The sequence below is a fragment of the Prionailurus viverrinus genome, chromosome C1, assembly GCF_022837055.1.
Source record: "Prionailurus viverrinus isolate Anna chromosome C1, UM_Priviv_1.0, whole genome shotgun sequence".
In the NCBI taxonomy this organism is placed as follows: Eukaryota; Metazoa; Chordata; class Mammalia; order Carnivora; family Felidae; genus Prionailurus; species Prionailurus viverrinus.
This window is the reverse complement of record NC_062568.1, coordinates 21,921,300-21,944,963: the sequence shown is the minus strand read 5'-3', so window position 1 is coordinate 21,944,963 and position 23,664 is coordinate 21,921,300. Positions and strand designations below refer to the sequence as shown.

Here is a 23,664-nt window from a genome sequence, read left to right as displayed (position 1 = left end):
GTTGTTTTTTAATGTTTTTGCCATAATATAATAATTGAAATGTTTTATTTACCCATGGATGAAATACCGACTATTCCCAAATACAATGTAAATATTGCCTCCAAAATTTAAAAGATATTTAAAAACTCTCTCATTTGGCCTACGTGAATTGCTCATATTTCCTTCAAAAATCATGAGGGAAACTAAAAAAAAGGGACTTTTTCTCTAATTTTCTCTAACATTACATTTAATTCTAGCATTTGTTTAAGGTAAAAGAGATATCAATATGCATTAGTAAGATTTATAGACATAGAAGCTTTCATGACTTAATTTCTGGAGGGAGTAGATGAGTACCCTAGCTGTGTTGGGGAAGAAAGTAGAAATGAACTAACCTTTTCTGGGCGTATATGAGTAAGTGCAAGACTGTGTATGCACCCAGATCAGAAGTGCAATGCAAATCTGCAGATGGGGAAATTGAAGTCCATATATGTCAGGCAACTTAATCAAGATCATACAGTGATTGCAGAGCTAGATTCAAATTCATTTTTCTCAGACTCTAAAACTATACTGTCTACCAGAAAAAGAAAACCTACCTAACCTATTTGACACAGAAATAGCAGTTTCCTTTATTTCACTAATATTTATTGGGATCTTTTTATATGACTTGAAGACACTGATGTTAGAAAGGCAAGAAAGCCACAAGATCTACCCAGAGAGACAAAACAGGCTATTTAGGAGTGGCAAAGTTTCCTTCGGTAATACCATAAAAGTGACTATTTCATTAGATATCTCTATTTTGCAATGCTATGTTAACATCGTTTACCAGGTAAATTACCTTCCTGGTCACCTAACCATGCCAATTAGATTAAATTGAATGAGATAATAAGAGTAAAAATGCTTTGTAAATGACATAATCTTTATAATCAATTGCCATTATTACTAAATATAAATTTAGAATAAAGTATTTCAAACATAATACATGTAATTCAGACATAATACATGTAATTCAGATTCAGATTCAGAATACATAATACATGTAATTCAGATACCATGTAGAGCTTGGTATCTGTCTCTGAAGTTTAATAAGGGTCTTACTACTTCACGTAATAGCATCTCTTTGACACAAAAGCCCCATGTAAAGATTACAGTGTAATAAACAACCCTGACGATTGGTTTATTTTCAGCCTTTACTACCTATTAGAAGCATCTTGTTTAACTCCCTTAAGCTTCACAGCAGATAATAACGGTACCAAGCTGGTGTCCATCCAGAATGTGATCATTTCTCATTCTCTCTACTTGTACCATTGGAATCCACTCTCTCTCATCTTGACCACTGCAGTAGCCTCCTGTGCTCAATCTTGCTCTCCTATAGTCTGTTCTTCACATAATGTGATCTTTTATAAATCTTAATTGATATGACTTTTTTGTTCAAAATCCACCAGTGGCTGCCCCAAATCCACCAATAGTCAGAATAAAGCCCACGCTCCTCCTGTGGCCAGCAAAGTGCTATACGAACTGGCATCTTCTACCTCTATGGCATGATCTCAACCTCCTTTTCCCCCACCAAGGGGACTGTGTGACATTCTGAGCTGCGTCTAGAACAGTGTCTCTATCTTGGTGGATTCTCACTTGCTAAGGGGACTGAATAGGTATGTAAAGGGTACTGTGGAATACACACTATGTCTTTAATACACACATCAGTGATGGTTGTTGCCCTTTTCAGGATTATTTCAGTTTGTTTTAATTGAGGCAATTGCTTCTGGGATGCTGGAGAGCTTTTGTGCACGATTTTGATGCACAACTTTATAACATTATGATAAAACTTTACTGATAAATAATCTTGAATCTTAATTTACAGTCCTAAAACCACAGAGAAATTAAACACAGATCAGCTGGGTAGATATGAGAAATCCATTTTAAGAGCAGAAGATATTTATTTTATAATTACATGCCATCCTTTAAATTAAAATATTAAGACTTGGTACAACATGACATTGCTTAGATTTTGCTTTATCTTTAGAATAGATGGGTATCTTTTCATCACTCATAGATGGGTGAATTTTAGCCCTTAAAACAATTTTCTGTAAAACAGGCTGACTTTTTTTCTTTTACTTTTACAATATTCCTTAGGAACAGCACTTGATGTGTATTCACATTGCTGAGAACATCTGGCAAGAGAAAGACAAACAATAGGACCGCAATGTCCCCAACAGTTAGGGAAAAGAGAAAGAAAACCTGGTATTTTCACTATCCTCTCTGAAAATAAGTACCTTGTCTTACACTGGTTACTATCTTATCAGCACTCAGCTTTGACCCATGGCCCTCTATGTGAATAATTTTAAAGGCAGATTAAACATCCTAAAAATAAACTCAATTGGTAAATTAGGATATCAGATATCTCCTTTATGAAAGCCTCTTCTAATCTGTACTATCAGCTTGCAGTTATACACAGACCCCAAATTGTTCTGGCTCTTACTGAGCAAGAACCTATTCCAGGGGTGAGGTTTTGAAGAAAGATGTCTTATGGTTAACTAGAGACAGAAAAAGGGAGAATTGCCCACATACTCTGGCAGGAGTTAAAATAACAATAACAGTCCTCCTACTTAACAGGCTGAGTCATAAGCACATTCTACTGATTTCTCAGCAATTCCGAGCAGATTGTTTGGGCTGCAATTCTGTAGGCAGAGGTGGGCACCACCTGCTGCAAAAGGCTCGGGTTCTTGTCAGGGCGATGCTGTCAGCAAGTCTTGCCTTTTAACAGTTTGGCCAAATGGAGGTAGGAAAACACAACAATTTGGTGCCGATGAGCACTTTTTCTAATGCATAGAATATACGAATGAATATTATGCATTGAGTTCTTTTGCTGGCCATGAGTATAACTGACTTAAAGAAGGAGGCTTGGGGCGCCTGTCGGTTGGCTCAGTCGGTTAAGCGTCCAACTTTGGCTCGGGTCATGATCTCGCGGTCTGTGGGTTTGAGCCTCACATCGGGCTCCGTGCTGACAGCTCAGAGCCTGGATTCTGCTTTGGATTCTGTGTCTCCTCTCTCCCTGCACCTCCCCCGCTCGCACTCTGTCTCTCTCTCAAAAATAAATAAACATTATTATTATTATTATTTTTAAAGAAGGAGGCTTACTGTGGGAGGTCTTAAAAATCAACTCTTGTTGGATGTTTGCCTTCAGAAAATTCTTGACCAGTTGCAGGGCCCTTGTCTCAGTCAACTCGGGAAAGGAATGAAAGCCAATGGAAATCTACATTTTTGCTTAAAGAAAGTGGGAAAATTATGTGGTTACTGAGGTACTTCATAATCCAAGGACTGGATACTCTTGCTCCCTCAGTTCAGCCTCCAGTACCTTTACCTGAACCTTTCAGTGACCTTCAGAGTTGCCCTTTTCCTGACTCTTTTACAACCCGACTCTCCTGCATGCAGGCACCACATGATTTTTTTTCCTGTGCGTCAGATCGTTTCTTTTTCCTACTTAAAATTTTTCTATAATATAAAGTATCAAACTCAGTAAACACCCTTCAAAACTGGGCTCCCAGGGGCCATTTCTGGACAATCTCTAATCCATCTGTCTACTCAGCTGCCTTTCCTTCATTCCAACCATGGCAGACAACTTGTTGCTTCTTCTCCAACTTAATTAATTCTCTTTGTAAGCCATGTTTTTCTCACGTTACACTTGTCTTTGTTATTTCCGCAACTCCTGCCTAAATACCTAGATTCCCCTTGTCTGCCTTAGAAAAGCTATGTGTTTTCAATCCATATGTCATAGCATTAGGATGGCTAATTGCACACACAAATAGATCCAGAAATGTATTATCACATTATTTCTTGCTCACTTAACAGTCCTGCATGAGTGTTTGGATTGGGAGCTTATCTGTCTTTTTTACAGATTTGTGGGATTCCTTTCAGACAAAGGGATCTTTCCATTCATGGCTTTACTTTGTCATTGTCTCCATCCAGCTGCTAGAGGGGCAAAGACCAGGGAGGAGTACATAGGCGTTGTATATGAGCCAAACTTCCATTGGCTAGAGCTGAATTATATGACTACACCTAACTATAAGGATGGTTAGGAAATACATTCCTGCTATGTGCTCCAGAAAAAGAAGAGATTCTGATAAACTGTTAGCTGACTCTGTGATACCAAAGGAAAAATCTGTCTCCAGTATAAATATATTTGAACATTTGGATCAAACAACTCAAACCCTGGTGAAAAGAGATGCCAATCATACCATGGGAACAAAACTATGAATCATTATTTCAGTAACATGTTAAAACAGTAAATGTATTTAATACATCAGCTTATCGATGCTAATTTTTAAAATAGTACACAAATAAGATATTTTTTTAAAACCTTCTTTATAGAAATAAGCATTGTGTCCAAGAAGATAATGGCTAAGAATAGCATAGTGCCTAATACCTTTAGTTTTTTAATAACTTCTTGCTAAGTGAATCAATTGATTAATTAATAGATGAAGAAAGCTTAATTGAGAGGCAAAATGAGTATTTGTACTTTGACAAATTTCTAAAATTCATTATAAAAAGACATGACTGAAGTGGTCAAAACCCATTTTGAACTGAAGAAGGATGTGTCCTTTTAAAGAAAAATAACGAGTAAAGATAAAATATTGAGGGGAAAAACCCGGTTTGTACTTTTGCAAAAAATTTTTCAAGAACTTTTATGTTTTGATGAACTCACAAATAATCATAACACACTTCACAGTATATTTTGTGTTCCATGTATTTATTTGGAGTAAATATTGCTATTTGTATGAAGGGTAGCAGTCCATCTATTTTTTATGAATGGAATATCATGTCACGGTGTTGTAGAAAAGCCATTCCGTCAGCTAAATATTCCATAAAATCAACTTATCTGCTAAATAATTCTGTCATGGAGTTTCAGTTTCCTGTGACTGTGGAATGCTTGGGTGAGTGACTATATTACATTACAGAAATGTATGATCACTGGTTTTTCCTGGAAAGTTAAAATTCCTTTACCCTTTGAGAATAGGTAGCAATTTAATAAAGTTCTCATGGCATCAGAGAAAAACTGCCTTTTCTACAAGCACAGAAGGAAGGGAAGTCTGATGCTTTAGCCTGTGTGGGAAGAATGGGAGGTGATGAACAAAAATCCAACATGGCTGATCCTGGAATCCTGGAGGCTGATTCCTTCCATATCTCTGTCAGATCCTCCTTCCTGAGAAGTAGAATGATTTACTTAAACCTTCTAATTTCTTGTGATTAATTTTTTTTTTTTACTCTCCACCCCTGCACTTTTTTTTTTTTTAATGAATGTCAAGGACTCCAGTTGTACGATGTGCTCAGTAATTACTACAGGAAGCAGTTTGATTGTGACACAGTTGTAGTCTCTGTGAGAGAAATTTAGAATTCACTAAAGCAATACTTTAGTGAGGGGGTGCCAAAGCTTGAATCATTTAAAACCACTGTGATCAGAACTCTAGGAAAAATACGGTAGTAATCAATGCCAAATAAAGAGCAAAGGACCAAAACAATCAAATAGACCTTTTTCTAAGGCAGACTGCTGTGGTTGGGAAGCAGTGTGCACACCTTTTTGTTTTTAGTTTTCATTTTCTAGCATATGTTTCTTTTCAAAGTTGGTCTTGTTTTTGAAACCTAAGAAATCTAAAGGAAACTTTGTTTTAAAAAAGGTGTTTAAGGACCACCCGCCACAGTATTTGTGTTTCCTCTGAGTTCATCTCATCAGAGATGCTTCTCTGACTATCCTATCGAAAAAAAAAAAAAATGACTTCTTGCCTTGCTATCTTCTTCTCATTCTTGATTTTATATTAAATATATTAAATGATAAATTTAGTAATTTAATATTAAAAGGCAGTTCATATTCTCATATGAAATATTGCAGTTTACATTTTAATTAGGGCGTTGGTTACTGTATGATCGCCTCATTAAAATGTCACTTTCATTAGGATAGGAAGTTTGTACGACCTGGGGCATTTTGAGAGACCTCCCTGTGTCTCAGTCTAAATGTCTTATATCTTCCCCCATCTCCAGTCCCACTGCTGTCTTCATTCAAACTCAATGTTGCTCTCTCATTGATTATTACATTATTGGCCCTCTATCTACTTTTCCTGTTTCTGATCATAACCTGCAACTCTTTCTCTGGCTCATCTCATCAGCATATATTCAAAGTTTCTCAGTGATAGGCTGTTAAAGATGATACAAGTTATACTTCACAGCCTGACAAGCAGAGTGCTTTATCATCTAGATGCTTGCCTCTCTTGGCAGCATCTTCTGCTACACTGGTTCCTGGCATTCCAAAACATCCCTTGACGTTTTCTAGCACATTTCCGGTTCTCTCTCTGCATGTCTTTGTATTGCCGTTTTTGTGTATAGAATTGTGCCCCTGTCCACCATGAATACCCTTCAACACTGAAAGCCAGTTTGTCATTCTGAAGTCTCCCATGGCTTTCTGATTTCTTGGGAACTTCCATTGACTCATTTAATACCTCTCTTAAAGCATTTGTCATATTGTTACTTAAATATGTGTTAAAGTGTTAGTTTCTCTCAGTAACTCCTGAAGGCCAAAAGTGAGTCTTGACAGTATTTTCATAACCTCAGCATCTAGAACCATGCCTGTGACAGAATAAGTATTTAATAAATATTGTTAAATTTCACCATCAGAGGAGAAAATTTTCTGATCTCGTATTTCTCTCTTTTACTGCCTATGCTTAATGCTCCTGCCTCACTTTTTGTTTTCTTGTAGATAAGGATGAGTGAGGTAGTCTCTGTCTTATATGTAAATTATTCCTGAAAAGACTTTTATACTTTCTAAGAAATGTTGGTTTCCTTTACGTTTCAGGTCTATGGTTTCTCAAAGGAGATGTGACTATGTATTGTAATTTATATTATCCTGAGCTTACCAAGAAAATATTTATGTTTACTGAAATGTTTGTTTCCTTTTGTCTCAATGATTAAAATTCCAGACATGGAATATAGTTTTAGTTAAAATATTTAATTCTAATTTATTTTTTAAGTTAAAGAGAGAAAAAGGTGGAAAAGATGAAATTAAATCTTGATGCTTAGAAATTCTCAACCAAAATTTCCCCTGGAAATATGGATCCCAGGTCAAGGTAAAGAACAGTTGTTTATAGCCATTTTCTTGGGAAAAACAAAACAAAACAAAACAGTTATCTAGAGCATTCTTATATCACTGAGTTTCTTGATTCCATCTTGAGTTCACATTTTTTACATAGCTTAACTCTGAAATTCCTAACTTAACTTTGGAGAGTTTTCTCTCCTCTATTTACCTCCTATTTTAGCTATAATAAAATATTTTGAAAAAGTCAAAGAAGCAAAGTCTTTTGATCGCACGCTTTGTTGGGTAAAGATACTGCTTTTTCCATCTATTTCTGTCAAACCCTTTTCAATAGGACCAGTTCTCCTAAGTGTAGACGAGGAGTCTACTAGTACTTGGTTTGGCCAAATGGAGATCTATGAGCCATGTTCTGAAAGTCCCATACCCATTTCCTCTAATCCGATGCTATATCCTGACATCTCTCTTTTTTAATAGTACATCACTTTTTTTTTTAAATGTCCATTTATTTATTTTGGAGAGAGAGACAGCACGAGCGAGGGAGGGGCAGAGAGAGAGAGGGAGAGAGAATCGGAAGCAGGCTCATACTGAAAGAGCAGAGCCTGATGCAAGGCTCGAACTCAACAAACATGAGATCATGACCTGAGCCGAAGTCGGAAGCTAACCAACTGAGCCACCCAGGTGCCCCAGTACATCACTTCTTTATAGGCTTTCAGAAATAGTAAGAAAAACATTTTTCATTTTAATTATCAATGTTAAGGATTTTGAGGAACCTCAGGTCAATTTGTGATTTTTTTCCCTTTGTTTTGAAAGCCTTTCTTTGAAAGGCTCTATCTATAGCCTTTAAAAAGAACACCATGTGGAAATACTATGCTCTCCCATTGTTGAGAAGCCATTTCTTAGTCTATATATTTCTTTCTGGTGCCCAAGTTCTTCAGTGTGGAATTGAAAAGAATTTCAAAAAAATGTTTTAGAGATTCACAGTAGAGACAGGAAGATTTTCTGGATTGTTCTATTCACTGCTTTGAAAAAAATATTAAGGTGGATTCTTGGATTTTTTAGGTTAAAAATCCAAAAATCACAGAGTGCCAAACAAAAGCTCAGACAGTATCTACCTAAATGATGCAGATTTACAGTGGTCATGCTTTTCTGGTTTCAGTTCATCTGGAGACCAAGGAAGGTGAGGAGCAGTCCACAGTGACCCTGTCTTTTTCAGAGATGTTACCACCAGCAACACCTCTAACCTGTGAAGAGACTTCTCAGCAGCCCTGTCTGACCCCTTTTCTGCCCTTTTCCTGTTGCCATTAAAAAAGCATAAAGTTCCTATCCTTTATTAATTCAGTGGCTATGATGAAGTGTTAAAAATGTATTGGGTTTAAATTGAAAGTAAGCACTTCACAATGAATATATTTAAAAAATTAATATGCTTCCTCAAATTTTTTGTGACTTTTCTATACGTGTATTTCATTTTCAAATTAATTTAACATTTCTTACATTCCAAATCAAATCATGGTTTTATTTGCTCTTGGCCAGTGTTAAGTCTGTTATTTGCCTGACTTGCCCATGGTAAGTCTATTCTTATATCAAAATATTTTACCTATGAGCCTACCATCTAATATTGCCACATCTGTGCCTACACTAAGACTTTCACACATAAGACTGGAATATATTATAGAAAAATTTACCATTGTGGCTATTTGTTTACTTGAATATTTTTTCCAGTCCAGTTTTTTACCTCCTCATAAACATAGACAAATAACATCCATGTCAGTCCTGGAGGATTTAGCAAATTTATGTCCTATCATATCACTCCAGAAGTCTGGCAGAATACAAATAACAAGCCATGAAAATTGACTTGATTTCTCGAATTCACTCCAGGGCACACGAAGATATGTCTGCTCAGAGAGATACGTCAAGCAGTATATGAAGACAATTGAATCAGACCTGAGTTATGAGGGAAGTCCAAATGATAAGGCCCAACTCTGCTGATGGAGTGAGCAAGGCTACTTTCTACTTAGAATTCCCCTGAGTCACCATTACAGCCAGCTGTGCCACAGCACAATGTAGCACACAGACTGCCCTAAATCCAAAGAACAAAAAGAAAGAAAGGAAAAATTGATCTACTGTATATGACTCATACTTTACTCTTATATGACTCATATTTTACTTTTCTCTAGAAGACAATTAGAACTAGATTTGGGGTTCTCCGTGGATGTAAAAGTTTGGTGTATTTAAAAATGCATGTAATGCAAATATTTTGCATTCTTCCTTTTTTCTTTTTAAATACATATGACTCAGAAGGCTTATATTCATTTAACACCTGCTTTGTCCTCTTTCATTGCATTTACTGTGATATATTGTACCCTACATTTTTCAAACGTATCTGCTTTCCTCTATATAGTGTGAGCTGTTTATGGTCAGAATCTGTATCTTAACCACATCATAAGATGTGATCATCCATTTTCATTCTTCCTAGAAAGACTCCCCTCCTTTCTTTGGCTAGTTCCTACTTGTTCTTTAAACTCAGGTCAGGGGTTACTTCCTCCTGGGAGTGCTGGTTGACTTCCCAGTGTGGTAGGAGCTGTTCATGTGCCTCTACAACTTCCTGACTTATCTGCGTGTACCATGCTATATTTTTGTTATTGGTTTGTCTGTGAGACCCTTTAGCAAAAGGGCTACATATTTTTCTTATATCCCCAATGTATCTTTTCCCTATTGCCTGATACATGAAGCCTTTCCATTAATGTTTTAGAGACAGTTTTCAAACAATTATTTGTTTAATGAATTAAGATTTGTAATCTTAGAATTGGAAGGCATTTTGGCAGTCATATAAGCCATTGCTCCATCAGTCAAAACCACAATTGATTCTATAACATTCATCACAGGGTGGACATTTGGCTTTTGCTTAAATACATCCACTGTCAAGGAGTGCATTAAGTTCAAAGAAATACATATAACAAATGCTATGACATTGTATGGTAAGTCCATGTACTTACTGTATTTGGAAAAAGATTTTAAAACATGTTAGAGACAGCATCACATGGCTTGCAACTGTGGAAGGAGAATTGATCACCAAAAGATAAAGGAACTGAGGAGATCAGATAAAGTACGAGGAAACAGAATAAATGGAATCTTGCTAATAATTCCCCAGGTCTTCACTCTTCCTTCTGTCTTCAATAGCTAATAGCAGGTTCCTTTCATGGAAAACCATAAGTCATTAATTTTTGAATATATGGTTCTACACACCCTTCACTTCCAATTCTCCATTCTTCTTTTATTTTCTTTTCATGACTGTCATTTCCTTCTCCAGCTTTTTGGCTTTTGTTTGGTTGGTTTTTGTTTTTAATGCTAGTATCTTATTTTGTGGTATATAACACAGCCTTCAAGTTTACCCAAGTCATGGCTCTATTCCCATTTCCTATAAAGAAATCTCTGAAGCATCTTTTCCTCAAGTAATGATTGTTGTTTTTAAATCATAACCACTTGAACATCCAGCCAGTGCCTTTCCTATTATGGATCTTAGGTGTCCAGAACTAAAGGGTCTTCACTTGGTGGTGGTGCAAGTAAATACTTGTGACCTAATTTTTCCTTGGGGATGTCTGCAATTCCATAGAATATTCTTTAAATTGATACCCAAAAGAGATTTATATTTACAATGTTTTGTTATATGACACTGGACGAAGTCTGATACATCTAAAATCAGATTTCAACTGGAAAAAGTTTAAAACAAAATCATTAATTGTCCCAAATCCAAATTACAATTTCCCTGATGCTCAAATTTATGCTTATTTAAAGAAAACGTTAGTGCAATTATTATGATTGAATTTCTCCTTGTTTGGAAAAGAAAAATATTGATGTAAGGGTCAAAATGTATTTGTTGAATGCTTCAGTAGTTTGTTTCATGTTTATGAAATTAATACTCAGGTTTAGTGTCATATGTAAGTTTACAAACCTAGTAAGTGGGAGAGCCAGGATTCAGGCCTAATTTTCTGGTTGTAAATCTATTATTTATTCTACCGTATCTTAGTACCTAAGTGCTGGTCCTTAATAAATATCATCAGTGGAAGCTAAAGCTTTAGAGCATTTTATAATATTTATTTCTGAAATGTATATAAGGTATTTATTAGTCATCTTAGTGGGAAAGAGGAATCAGAAATAATGTAGAGCTGTGAAGTATAGCTTGTACACTAGTCACATAAAGTGTCTTACCCAGCTCAGTATGGTAGGTTGTTATCAATGGAGCAGTCTTGTGAAGTTAGTGTTATCTGGATTGGCCTTTCTAGTTCCAACCCCATTCCACTATCTCACTATTTGGTGAAAGAGCAAACAATGATATGGATATTAGTGGATTTGTTTCCTCATTCTAGATTTTACTAGAAGTGTCTAATTTGGTGAAACAATTTACTCTCTCTGGCCTCAGTTTTTTAATTTGGGATAAACCATGTATGGATGCTATTGCTAAAAATGTTCAAAAGGCATAAGTAATAACAAATAATAGGTAGGGTTTATTGAGCACTTCCAACTTGCGTGGGATTATGCTTTATTTCTATTAGCTTATATAATTCCACCAATAACCTCACACTGGGTTTTGTACTTTGAGTTCATCATCATCAGAAATAATTATGCACCCATCAACTCTCTTCATACAAATTGTTTATTAGTCATGGTGTGTAATGAAGAATGAATCATCCTTATAGGTATTTTACAGTCATCCTGAAAAAGAACAGAGAAGGCATGAAACAAATATCTGGATTCTCAACTTAAGTTTCTCATGTCAGCATGAACTTTTCCCTCAGTTTTGCATAGAAGACAAAGAGAAGGAATAGAGGGTTATAGTCATTTCATCAACAACTGTTTAAGCTTTGAACTCAGCATTTATAAGCAAAGATGTGCGTTCTACATAAATTTCTAATACTCTCAGGGACCAAAACAAAAGTTTCTGTTTTGTAGTACTGGTATGGATAGTAATAGTATAAAGCATAATTGAGCCTACATGGAAAAGGGAAACAGCATTCATTAATTGCATTATATAACTGGTTGTTTTATTCTTTTGTTCATTCTTGGATATGCAGCAGTACAAAATTACAATCCCAGTGTTTTTATTGAATCGGTACATTACATGATGACAGGGCAGAACATATCATAGAAAACATTCTAGAACTGTCCATGCCAAGAGCATTAGAAAAATGGAGTCCTGCCTATCTGGCACACAGTGTATTTTTCCTTTAGATTTTCCAAGCTCTCATTGTTTCTCTTTTTGCCATTTTTTGAGAGTATTTAATGTTGCCTGGTAATAACTATAATCAGTGACTATTTCTGTGCTTTGTGATCTTTCTAATACTGTAATCCGAAGAAAAACAGTGAGGTTTGTGGTTATATGGGAATCCTGAGAGAAAAAGTTATACTCTACTAAATGACATTTTCAGCATGCATCTAAATTATCAAGATAGTAAAACATTCAGTTACTGCTTTGAGAGCTTTGCTAGTTCAGATTATCACATATTCACACCATGTTTATTACCCTACATCCATTTCTAAAATGATCTAATGGATAAAGAGAATTATAACTGGATTTGAGATATTTTAAGCAAATGCACTTTTGTCCTTAACCATTAATGAATGTCAGGGAGTATCTAGAATAAATATTCTAAAGACAATTTGAAGATGTGGATAGACTGACTAAGGACAAGTTACTGCTCTCAAAATGTGAAGTAGATTTTACCACAAACAATGGGTAATTCTAAACATTCTTCTGAAACATTTCTACCTCCTTCAAGTAGGATTAGACACAGCAGCAAACTGCCATGCTCCTAGGAATCTGACTAAAAGAAATTGGTCCTGTGATTGGACTAGGTTGCTTCATCATAAATGTACTAGACTGAGGAAGTAAAAGCTTCAGCCTATATTTGTGAGAATGATCATGTGACCTATCAAGATTATTGTCTTAACTTTTTACTCCACTTATTCTACAAGGTGTTTGTGTGTGTGTGTGTGTGTTTCTATCTTCCCTGTTCTTTTCTGAAGTCCTATGTAGCAGGCTTTCCTGAAAGCATGAGTCTTCCAATTTTCGTATATCAGAATCACCTGTTGGTCTTGTTAAACTACCAATCAATTTCCAAGCCCCATGCCCAGAAATTCTAATTTATCAGATCAATACTGGAGGTAATTGGTTGAAAACACTTTTAAGGTACATTGGAATGGATGATTGCCAAAGAATGTGTCAGTTTCATGATTTTAGTACCTTTTCTGAAACGAGATAAAAGAGTTTATCTTAAAGGTATTTCTAAACCGACATTCACATGGTCTCTGTTACGTATACTAGGTCTTACCCAGGTGTAGTTACTCTTTGCACTTGATGTCATTTTTTACATGTTCTCCAATGGACTTAGAACTTGAGAGAATGCCAAATCCTAACCATTAGACCACCAGGGAGCATCTGGAGTTAGGACTTGAGTCCAAATCTACTGTGCCTGAAAAATTAGGTTCAAAAAGATTCTCTTCTCACCCAGTGAGCTAGTGTTGGCCTAACATCCCATAGCTGACAGAACCTTTTTCTATGTGTTTATCTTGAGGTTGGGTATTGATGAATAATTCATTCAACATTTAACAAATATTTGAAACCCAACTGAAGACTAAATGACATTTTGGACAGTTTGTATATTACTATCATGTTTTCTTTGTGTACATCTTACTTTTGCATGACCCCTTTCCTTTCAAACTTTGAAAGAAAAATATGAAAACCTCCAACTAGGTAGGCAGAAAATTAAAAAATGGTTTCTTTTCAGTGCAATGTGTCTCTGATTTGCATCTTTAGCCCTGAGAAAAGAAATTCACTTGGTACTTCAGGAAGACAATAGAGCTGTAAGGGACATTATATTCTTGGTGTTTCTACTTAGTTTTTATTTCTTCCCTTGAAATAGTGGAGAAAATGTGATAGTCGTATCTTATTTTCTTGTATCTTCAAGTGTTCAGGGCATATGTTCCTAGAAACTTTTGTTTGGTGCACTTAAATAAATGTATCTATTTGCTCCTTGTTGTAAAGAACAGGAAGTATAGGAACTATCAGAGCTTATCACACTATTTTTTTGCTAGTACAGGATTCAGGTAGTCCAATGATAGATGGAGGTCTAGATGAAAATGCTTCTTTTTTCAAACTGGGCTTAAAATGCATTAAGTTTTAATGTGCATATATTAAACCTTTAGGGAGAACCAACAAAAATGTGTTTTTTGGACATCATCAATATAAGTCTCTTCTCATTTTAAAGTTATCATTCACTTAGTACCAACATTTGCTAGAATAGTAATTAAAAGAGTACTCTACGGAAGATAGATAAAAGAGAAATACTGTTTTTAAAAAACTAAGTAATGTTAGGGGCGTCTGAGTGACTTGATCAGTTAAGCGTCCGACTCTTGATTTCAGATCAGGTCATGATCTCAGGGTTCTTGAGCTGGAACCCTGAGTCAGGCTCTGTGCTGCTAGCATAAAGCCTGGTTGGGATTCTCTCTCTCTCCCTCTCTCTGCCCCTCCCCCACTCATGTGTGTGTGAGTGTGCTCTCTCTCTCTCTAAAAAAAATAATAAAACAAAAATAAACAAAAAAACTGTTAGTTTTTGCAAGAACTCATATTTGTCATGTGACTTTGTTAGCCTATAACCTATCTGAAAGATCTAGAACATTAAGGCCTTATAAATGTTCTCTGTGGAAAAAATTTAAGTCTTTTTGTATTTTATTCATTTTACATACATGAGGGATAATATGAGAGCTACTGTGTGCTAAATAATATTATATAATTTTCTTTTTAATTTTTTTTTAACATTTATTTTTGAGACAGAGAGAGACAGAGCATGAACAGGGGAGTGGCAGAAAGAGAGGGAGACACAGAATCTGAAACAGGCTCCAGGCTCTGAGCTGTCAGCACAGAGCCCGACGCGGGGCTCGAACTCACGGACTGTGAGATCATGACCTGAGCCAAAGTCAGACGCTTAACCGACCGAGCCACCCAGGTGCCCCTATATAATTTTCTCAAAAGAGTGATACCTTAAAGTAAATTGTTAGAAGGCAATAGGCATGGTCATTATTTATTTATAATATATAGTTTGCCTGATTTCAGAAAAGATTTGACAAGTTTTACAATTAAAAACAGAACATAGTACCACAGTCTTAGGCTGGGAAATACTGCAGTGAAGCATTAAAGTTCCTAGTAATTAAAGAAAGATATCAAAAGTGATACATTACTTGATTGTCTAAGAAATGTCAAAAATCAGCAAAATAAATATATTTGAATTTCTAATATAAATTACTTTATTGTGTGTATTCTTGTGCAAGGGACAATCATATCACAAAAGGCAATGTTTTCAAGAATGGCTTTATACAATTAGAAGCAGACTTTCAGGTTGCCTGTAGGCCAGTGCAAATTTTTTTCACACACACAAAAAGCAGTGCATATAGATATATATGAATTCATGTAAGTATCTAGATAGATACTCAGATAAAATCCGGAGTTTTGAAACATAGAGCATTACAGTCTTAGACCTGGGCAATTTGAAAAGCAGATGTATTTAAATATAGTAGAATCTTAATACAGGAGAAATATAATTACTGATATTATAATAAATATTCGAGTAATCTGATAAATAATAGTGGTGCCGACTGGTACACCTATCCATAAGCTACAAAATGTATCTCCAGGAACCTAAATTAGTTACAATATTGATATATTTACTTATTTATTTATTAAATAATTAAAAGTTGGAATTTATCTGTCCCAAGCTATTGATTGAATTTTGCCATACAGACATGTTTTATGTTAAGTTAGGCATTTAATTTTGTTGTTGTTGTTGTTGTTCCTTGTGTATCTTACTTGTATAGCTCTTCTCTTTCCTGGGATTTCTTAACTACAATTATCTAGATTTGACTACTTATAAGGCTCCTGATTCATGGTACTAAAACCTTCTACCCAATATGTGAAAAAGTACTTATTTTACTTAGCAGCATTAAACATATATGCATCAACTGTATCTAAAAACAAAATTGAATGATTTTACATAAACAAATAGACAAGGAATTAATCCATATGCCATTTCAACTTGGAATTTAATCTGTAGAAAAACTGTATTCATTCTGGTTTTAATATACGGTGGTATACATTGAATCTTTAAGAGGTTGGAAATCTGATCAATGCCAAGTCATATCATTTGGCCCATATCCCTAGAATCAAAAGTTAATGACAGATTGCCACATGGTAATGAATCTTACATTTTTTTAAATAATTAGTCATCAAAGAAATGACTTAGAGTGTAGCAGTGATCAAGGATTCAACAGCTGGGATAAGAGCATGCATTGTTGAGGGGGAAAAGCTACAATTTTTTTTTTCTGAAGTTAGTTAATATACTGTGTAGTCTCGGCTTCAGGAGTAGAATCCGGTGATTCATCACTTACATATAACACCCAGTGCTCATCCCAACAAGTGCCCTCCTTAATGCCCATCACCCATTTTCCCCACCCCCATCAACCCTTAGTTTGTTGTTCTCTGTATTTAAGAGTCTTTTATGGTTTGCCTCCCTCTCTGTTTGTATCTAATTTTTCCCTCTCTTCCCCATGTTCATCTGTTATGTTTCTTAAATTCTACATATGAGTGAAATCATATATCTATCTTTCTCTGATGGACTTATTTTGCTTAGCATAATACCCTCCAGTTCCATCCACATTGTTGCGAATGGCAAGATTTCATTTTTGTTGTTGTTGTTACCTAGTAGTATTCCGTTGTATATACATACACCACATCTTAACCCATTCATCAGTTTATGGACATTTGGTCTCTTTCCATACTTTGGCTATTGTCGATAGTGCTGCTGTAAACATTGGGGTGCATGTGTCCCTTCGAATCTGCACTCCTGTGTCCTTTGGATAAATTCCTAGTAGTGCTATTGCTGGGTGATAGGGTAATTCTATTTTTAATTTTTTGAGGAACCTCCATACTGTTTTCCAGAGTGGCTGTACCAGTTTGCATTCCCACCCAACAGTGCAAGAGGGTTGCCCTTTCTCCACATCCTCACCAACATCTGTTGTTTCCTGAGTTGTTAATTTTAGCTACTCTGACTGGTGTGAGGTGGTATCTCATTGTGGTTTTGATTTGTATTTCCCTGATGATGAGTGACGTTGAGCATCTTTTCATGTGGCTGTTAGCCATCTGGATGCCTTCTTTGGAGAAGTGCCTATTTATGTCTTCTGCCCATTTCTTGACTGGAATACTTGTTTTTTGGGTGTGGAGTTTGGTAAATTCTTTATAGATGTTCTATACTAACCCTTTATCTGATATGTCATTTGTAAGTATCTACTCCCATTCTGCCGGTTATCTTTTCATTTTGTTGATTGTTTCCTTTGGCAGAAGCAAAAAGCTAGAATTTTAAGAACTGGAATTTTAAAGGCTAGACTTTTGATGAAAGAAGAAAGAACTCTGTTCTTAGAGAAGTCTCAAATATCAGCAGGAAATTGTTAAATTAAAAAAATGGTAGCAAAGATTGAAACTTATCACTCAAGTCCATGACTGACATTTTTGGTGGCACAAGATCTTCTCTCAGCTTTCTTTCCAACTGTGTATCTTAATTGAGATGAATACTGGGGCCTGCAATATGCAGCATAATAGCAAGGTAATGATAAAGTCAAGTGAAATATCTCATTCTGATATAAAGAGAAATTTGAACCCTTAAGATCTCTTTTTAAAAAATCCGTTTTACAGGGTGCCAGGGTGGCTCAGTCGGTTGAGCGTCCAACTCTTGATCATAGCTTAGGTCTTAATCTCAGGGTCATGAGTTCAAGTCCTGCATTGGGCTCTGTGCTGAGCATGGAGCCTACTTAAAAATAATAATAAAAATTAAAAACATTAAAATCCATATTACAAGTAGCCGTATCCTCACTGATATTGGCACTTGTGTTTAGCCCTAGCAGGTAAGATTCCCATTGCAAATTTGTTGTACATTGGAAGTCAATGTCTCGGACTTAGTACAGTTCTTTTTAACTTAATAATTTCCTTGCCCACATTATCAAGCTAGGCTTTTGGAAGAGAGGGATGAGGGGAAGAATTCAGGTAGCTTTTCAGTTTAATTCTCCAGTAAGATGATTGTGTGGCAGATCCCCAGCTGCTCAGTTGTTCAGAGCAGTTAGGATCTGTGATCTTTTGCGATATGGAAAATAGAGTCTTTCTCATTACACAGTAGGAATGGATGTTACAATTTCTAGTACCTCACAAGTTTCCTTCTATATTTTGGAGGGGATTGGAGTTTATCTCAGCTTTCTTATCTTTTTTAATACTACATTCACGGTTTTCAGAGAGATTCAGGTAAAGGAAGACTATATATCAGGAAGAAGAAATGAAAGGAAGCTGTGGTCACTTTTAACTATATTGTAAAACCATTTTGAGGAGTGGAAATAATCTACACCCCTAAAACACTGATTAGGAATTTAAGTGAAGTTTACCATGAATGTGTGGGATTTTCATAATACCATGTTGTGATTATAAGTTAGTATGGCCAAATAGTGTGTCCTTTGATTCCAGCAACTTTTCAGTACAGCAGAAGAAAATCTTTCCAAATCATATTTTCCGTCAAAGTAGTTTTGTCAGAGCAATGATGATTGTAGCTTGAAATCTCCTCAAATGATTTTCACTTAATAGATGGTTAGACTATGTACATTTCAAATACCCAACAAATTAGAAAGTGGCATCTGATTCGTCTGCAAGTGTTTTAAAGTGTATTATCTGAATAGTCTTATCAGGAAGTCAAATAATGAATTTTAGGTAATTAATTCCCTGTATTTATGCCTCTGATATTAATTGGAGCAGCATGACCAGACAGCTCTTTCTTTTTCCAAAATTAGCTTTTATTGATTAACTGAAAAAAAAAAAAAAAAAAAAAAGAATCCAAAGCTCTAAAGCTTTGAACATTAAGGAGTTTGTTTACTTTGTAAAGGCCTGGTTTCTTTAAAACAAAGTATCTTAACATTTTAAGATAACTAATTTTAAGATAATTAATTGATACTGTCCCCAATAAGGCATTGTTTTTTTAGGTTCAAGGTGAAGATTTTTGGTCACTGACAAATCTTCCTCAGAGAACCTTGGGGAAAAAACTGCCAGTTTTAGCTAGGAGTTTGGGTTCTTATATTGTTTTATTTACTTGGACTATCTGTGGCTAGGACTCTTAGTGTTAAACAAGGGCTAAAATGCAAACCTAAGAATTTCCCAAATCCTTTTGGACATGTTAATAAACATGGCATCAAAAAAAGTTTTCTATGCTGAACTGGTTGGAATGCTTTGGACATCATTGCCCATCCCTAAGATTCAAAAGTCCAGTAGCTTATCAAAAACTCTTTTTTTTTTTAATTTTTTTTTCAACATTTATTTATTTTTGGGACAGAGAGAGACAGAGCATGAACGGGGGAGGGGCAGAGAGAGAGGGAGACACAGAATCGGAAACAGGCTCCAGGCTCTGAGCCATCAGCCCAGAGCCTGACGCAGGGCTCAAACTCGCAGACCGCCAGATTGTGACCTGGCTGAAGTCGGACGCTTAACCGACTGCGCCACCCAGGGGCCCCTATCAAAAACTCTTAAAAACCTCAAGTTATATACATGCCTCTGTAGCTCAGCATTTCTCAAGCTTATTTGAGCACTTTGCCACTGACTGTCTTCTTCCCCAAAACACATAACCCAAGACTAATCATGAAAAAAATCAAGACAAATTTCAATAGAGGAATTATCTATACCTGACCAGTATTTTTCAAAGTCATCAAAAGCAAGGAAAGTCTGAGAAATCTTACAGCCAAGAGGAACCTGAAGAGACATGGCAATGAAATGTAATGTATCCTGGATGGAATTTTAGAACAACAACAACAAAAGGACATTAGCTAGAACTAAGATAATCTAAATGAACTATGGACTTTAGTTAATAATAGTATATTAATATTTTATAATTAATTATAACAAATATACCATACTAAGGTAAGATGTTAGTGATAGAAATTGTGTACAGGGGTGCATGGGAACTTCTTGTACAATCTGGTTAATATTTCTATAAATCTAAAACTGTTCTAAAATTATAAAGCCTATTAATTTTTTAAAAGTGGCATTAACAAGGCATGTACTTGTTTGGGGGGAAACTTGCTACTTACAAGTATTTACTCAGCATGCAAACTAGATTGGATAATGTAAGAATATGGAAATTTAAATTAAACTATTTTAGTAAAGAAAAGTAAAGAAATCAAGGCATATAAAGAAAGGATGCTGAGCCAAGGGTCTCAAATTCAAAGGTGACAGTTTGAATCCACATAATTTCTTCAGCCCATTGGACATAGAAGATGCTGCAACAACTGAGAAAAAATATAATCTGTATATACCTAAATGAGGTCCTTTGATTTTTGACTGGAAGGCAATGACAGAATGGAGTCTAGAACAGTGCAGAATCATCTTTATAAAAGATGTAGGGAAGATTTCAGATGTGTACCTGGAGTGCTTAATTCTGACGGTGCACCCCTTCTATCAGGCTTCCATGTCTCAGACATTTCCCATGTCTGCCTTGGAACATTCTTTCAGTCCCATATAATATCCGGAGACAGATTTGCAAGTAACTCTTGTTATTGTACCAAGTTTTCAGACTCTTGTTCCTGTGGCAATAATTCCAGAAAACTACTTAAAATATTTTATATATAAGGACTTGTAGTATAATGGCTAGTAGTATAATTCTAACAACAATAACAGAGATTGTAACTGTTAATTATTGGACATGACTGGGACTGTGCTGAGCCCTGTATATTTTTCTTTTTTTTCCTTTTAATTTTTTTCAAGGTTTATTCATTTTTCAGAGACAGAGAGACAGAGCGTGAGCGGGGAAGGGGCAGAGAGAGAGGGAGACACAGAATCTGAAACAGGCTCCAGGCTCTGAGCTGTCAGCACAGAGCCTGACGCGGGGCCCAAACTCACGGACAGCGAGATCATGACCTGAGCTGAAGTTGGACGCCCAGCCGACTGAGCCACCCAAGGCACCCTGCCCTGTATATTTTTCTGTTCAAACTTTACAATAATAAACTAGGCATCATTGTCCTCGCTTTACAGATGAAGAGACACTTCTGGGGATAAAGTTCTTTACACATTGTCGGTGATATAGGGATGCTCCTTGGTTTATTCACAAGCCCTTCAATCAATGCTTTGAAAGCTAAATTCATATCACTTTTTAAATATGTTCTTAAGGATAATAAATAGAACCCTTATGGGAAGCAGTTAGGGGTAGGTTTGGTATTGTAGTCAAATTAGTTTAAATGAGTTAACTCATCTAGCTCTTCCAGCTATGAATAGAAAACTAGAATGAGAACCTGAAGAACACATTGAAATTTGGGGGGAAAAAAAGACAAATGCTTGTTAGGAATTTGGTGGGAAAGCTTACTTTCTTTACAACTTAGTTTACTTGTGATGTCTCTAAACAGAGCTTAGTAACAGGAAGATTTGTTTTAATACAATTTTGTTTGCTTGTTTGGATGTTTTTACTTGAGTTACTGTTTTGAAAACAGGAAAGTAAAAAAAAAAAAAGGAAAGAAAAAGAAAATGGGAAAGTGTTCTTAGTTTCCATCAGAGACAGTCATGGCCTATGTCTCTATCCTCAGTCTGGGAACAGTAGGCCATGAATAAGACCACATTGCTGGCAACAGCTTTCTAGAAGTGAGTAATGAATCATCTCTTATCAACTACATGTCTAAACCTAGTGACATCAGTGTGTAAGTGAAGGCCATGCAATGTCTGTCACTGACTTAATGTGTACAAAACACCTACTCCATGACTTTTTCAAACTTTACTATAATTCACAGTTACTGATACATGTCAGTAATTTAACTTTTCCAGATCTGATTTGACTCATTTGTGAAATAACATTATAAGGTAGGATGTAGGTCTAATACTGTATTTTTTTTAATCTTTTCTCTATGTAAGATATACTAAGACAAAATCTTAGTATATCTATGTATACTCTTAATCCAGAGATAGGGTTTAGGAAAATTTGCAGAGAAACTAAGTCAAAACTCTCTTTTAATATACAGTATCCAAGAAAACATATCCACCTCTGGTTTGAATTGAACACCTTTGAAATGGAAAAAGCTAATGTGGGAGCACCTGTGTGGCTCAGTCGGTTAAGCATCCGACTTCAGCTCAGGTCATGATCTCACTGTCATGGGTTCAAGCCCTGCATCAGGCTCTATGCTGATAGCTCAGAGCCTGGAGCCGGCTTCACATTCTGTTTCCCTATCTCTCTGCCCCTCCCCAACTTGTGTTCGCTCACTCTCTCTCTCTCTCTCTCTCTGTCTCTCTCAAAAATAAATAAAAATTAAAATTTTTTTTAAAAAAGACTAATGTGTTAGCCATTGTCTTTTCTAGGGTTCAGGGAGAATTGTGTTTTTAAATATTTTTAAAATTTTTTTTAAATGTTTATTTTCGAGAGAGAGAGAGAGACAGAACATGAGTGGGGGGAGGGGCAGAGAGAGAGGGTGACACAAAATCTGAAACAGGCTCCGGGCTCTGAGCTGTCAGTGCAGAGGCCGACTTGGGGCTCCAACTCACAAACTGTGAGATCATGACCTGAGCCAAAGTTGGATGCTTAACCAACTGAGGCACCCAGGCATCCCTGAGAATTGCTTTTAAAAGAGTACTTGGAGTAGTTTCCCCCAATTCATCATTTCCCCCTCAGCCATTTGTTTTCTCACATACTTCTACCCTATTTTCTCATACTACAAATTTTCCCTATCCTGAAGGATTCCTTGACTCTACTGTATAGTCAATATCATGTATCAATGAAAGTTAGATATCTCCTTAAATGCCAAATACTAGTGTAAAAAATATATATGTAAATTAATGGTGATCCTGTATTAAAAGAATTGATATGCCAGAAGAGATCTGTAAAAACGAAGGTATTAACAACAGCTGTTTTCTTGATAGTAACAGTCGATTATTGAGCATGTTTTTTTGACCATAGCTAACTATTGAGTTTGCTATAAGTGTGCCCTATCTTAGTAATATTAGATCGTAGTTCCCCACAGTGATGGCCGCTATTGTTTTTATTCCAATCCCAGAAGAGGTTACAAGGTGTAGAAGAATGGCAGATGATCGGAAAGATGAAGCAAAGGCGCCTCACTGGACCTCAGCTCAACTAACAGAAGCATCTGCACATCCACATCCACCTGAGATTAAGGACCAAGGCGGGGCAGGGGAAGGACTTGTCAGAAGCGCCAATGGATTCCCATACAGGGAGGATGAAGAGGGCGCCTTTGGAGAACATGGGTCACAGAGCACCTATTCAGATACCAAAGAGAATGGCATCAATGGAGAGCTGACCTCAGCTGACAGAGAAACAGCAGGTAACCAAGGGCTCCTCTGTCACCAGTGCTGGCTTTGTGCTTTGAAGTCTGTTTAGTCTGAAACTGAATTAATTTACCATGATGACCTTCTTTCACCAGCACAAGGTCTAAAATTCCAGTCCGTCAGGGAAAATAGACACCAAGAGAAAAGAAAAATCTTGAGGAGGAGCCTAACATTCCCCCAAATTAGTTGTATTCTTAATCTCATCTCCCTATTTAGATTTACC

The 23,664-nt window shown here is 36.1% G+C and overlaps 1 protein-coding gene across 15 annotated transcripts in view; it reads left to right on the top strand.

Moving 5' to 3' along the window:
• MAP2 (microtubule associated protein 2) overlaps positions 1-23,664 on the top strand; it is a 282,560-nt gene that overhangs the window by 182,298 nt on the left and 76,598 nt on the right. For all 15 annotated transcript variants that reach the window (XM_047871614.1, XM_047871613.1, XM_047871627.1 and 12 more), the window contains one exon: positions 23,153-23,437. In XM_047871614.1, the coding sequence (XP_047727570.1) occupies positions 23,176-23,437 (262 nt within the window). In that variant the 5' untranslated portion in view covers positions 23,153-23,175. The remainder of the gene's footprint in view (positions 1-23,152; positions 23,438-23,664) is intronic.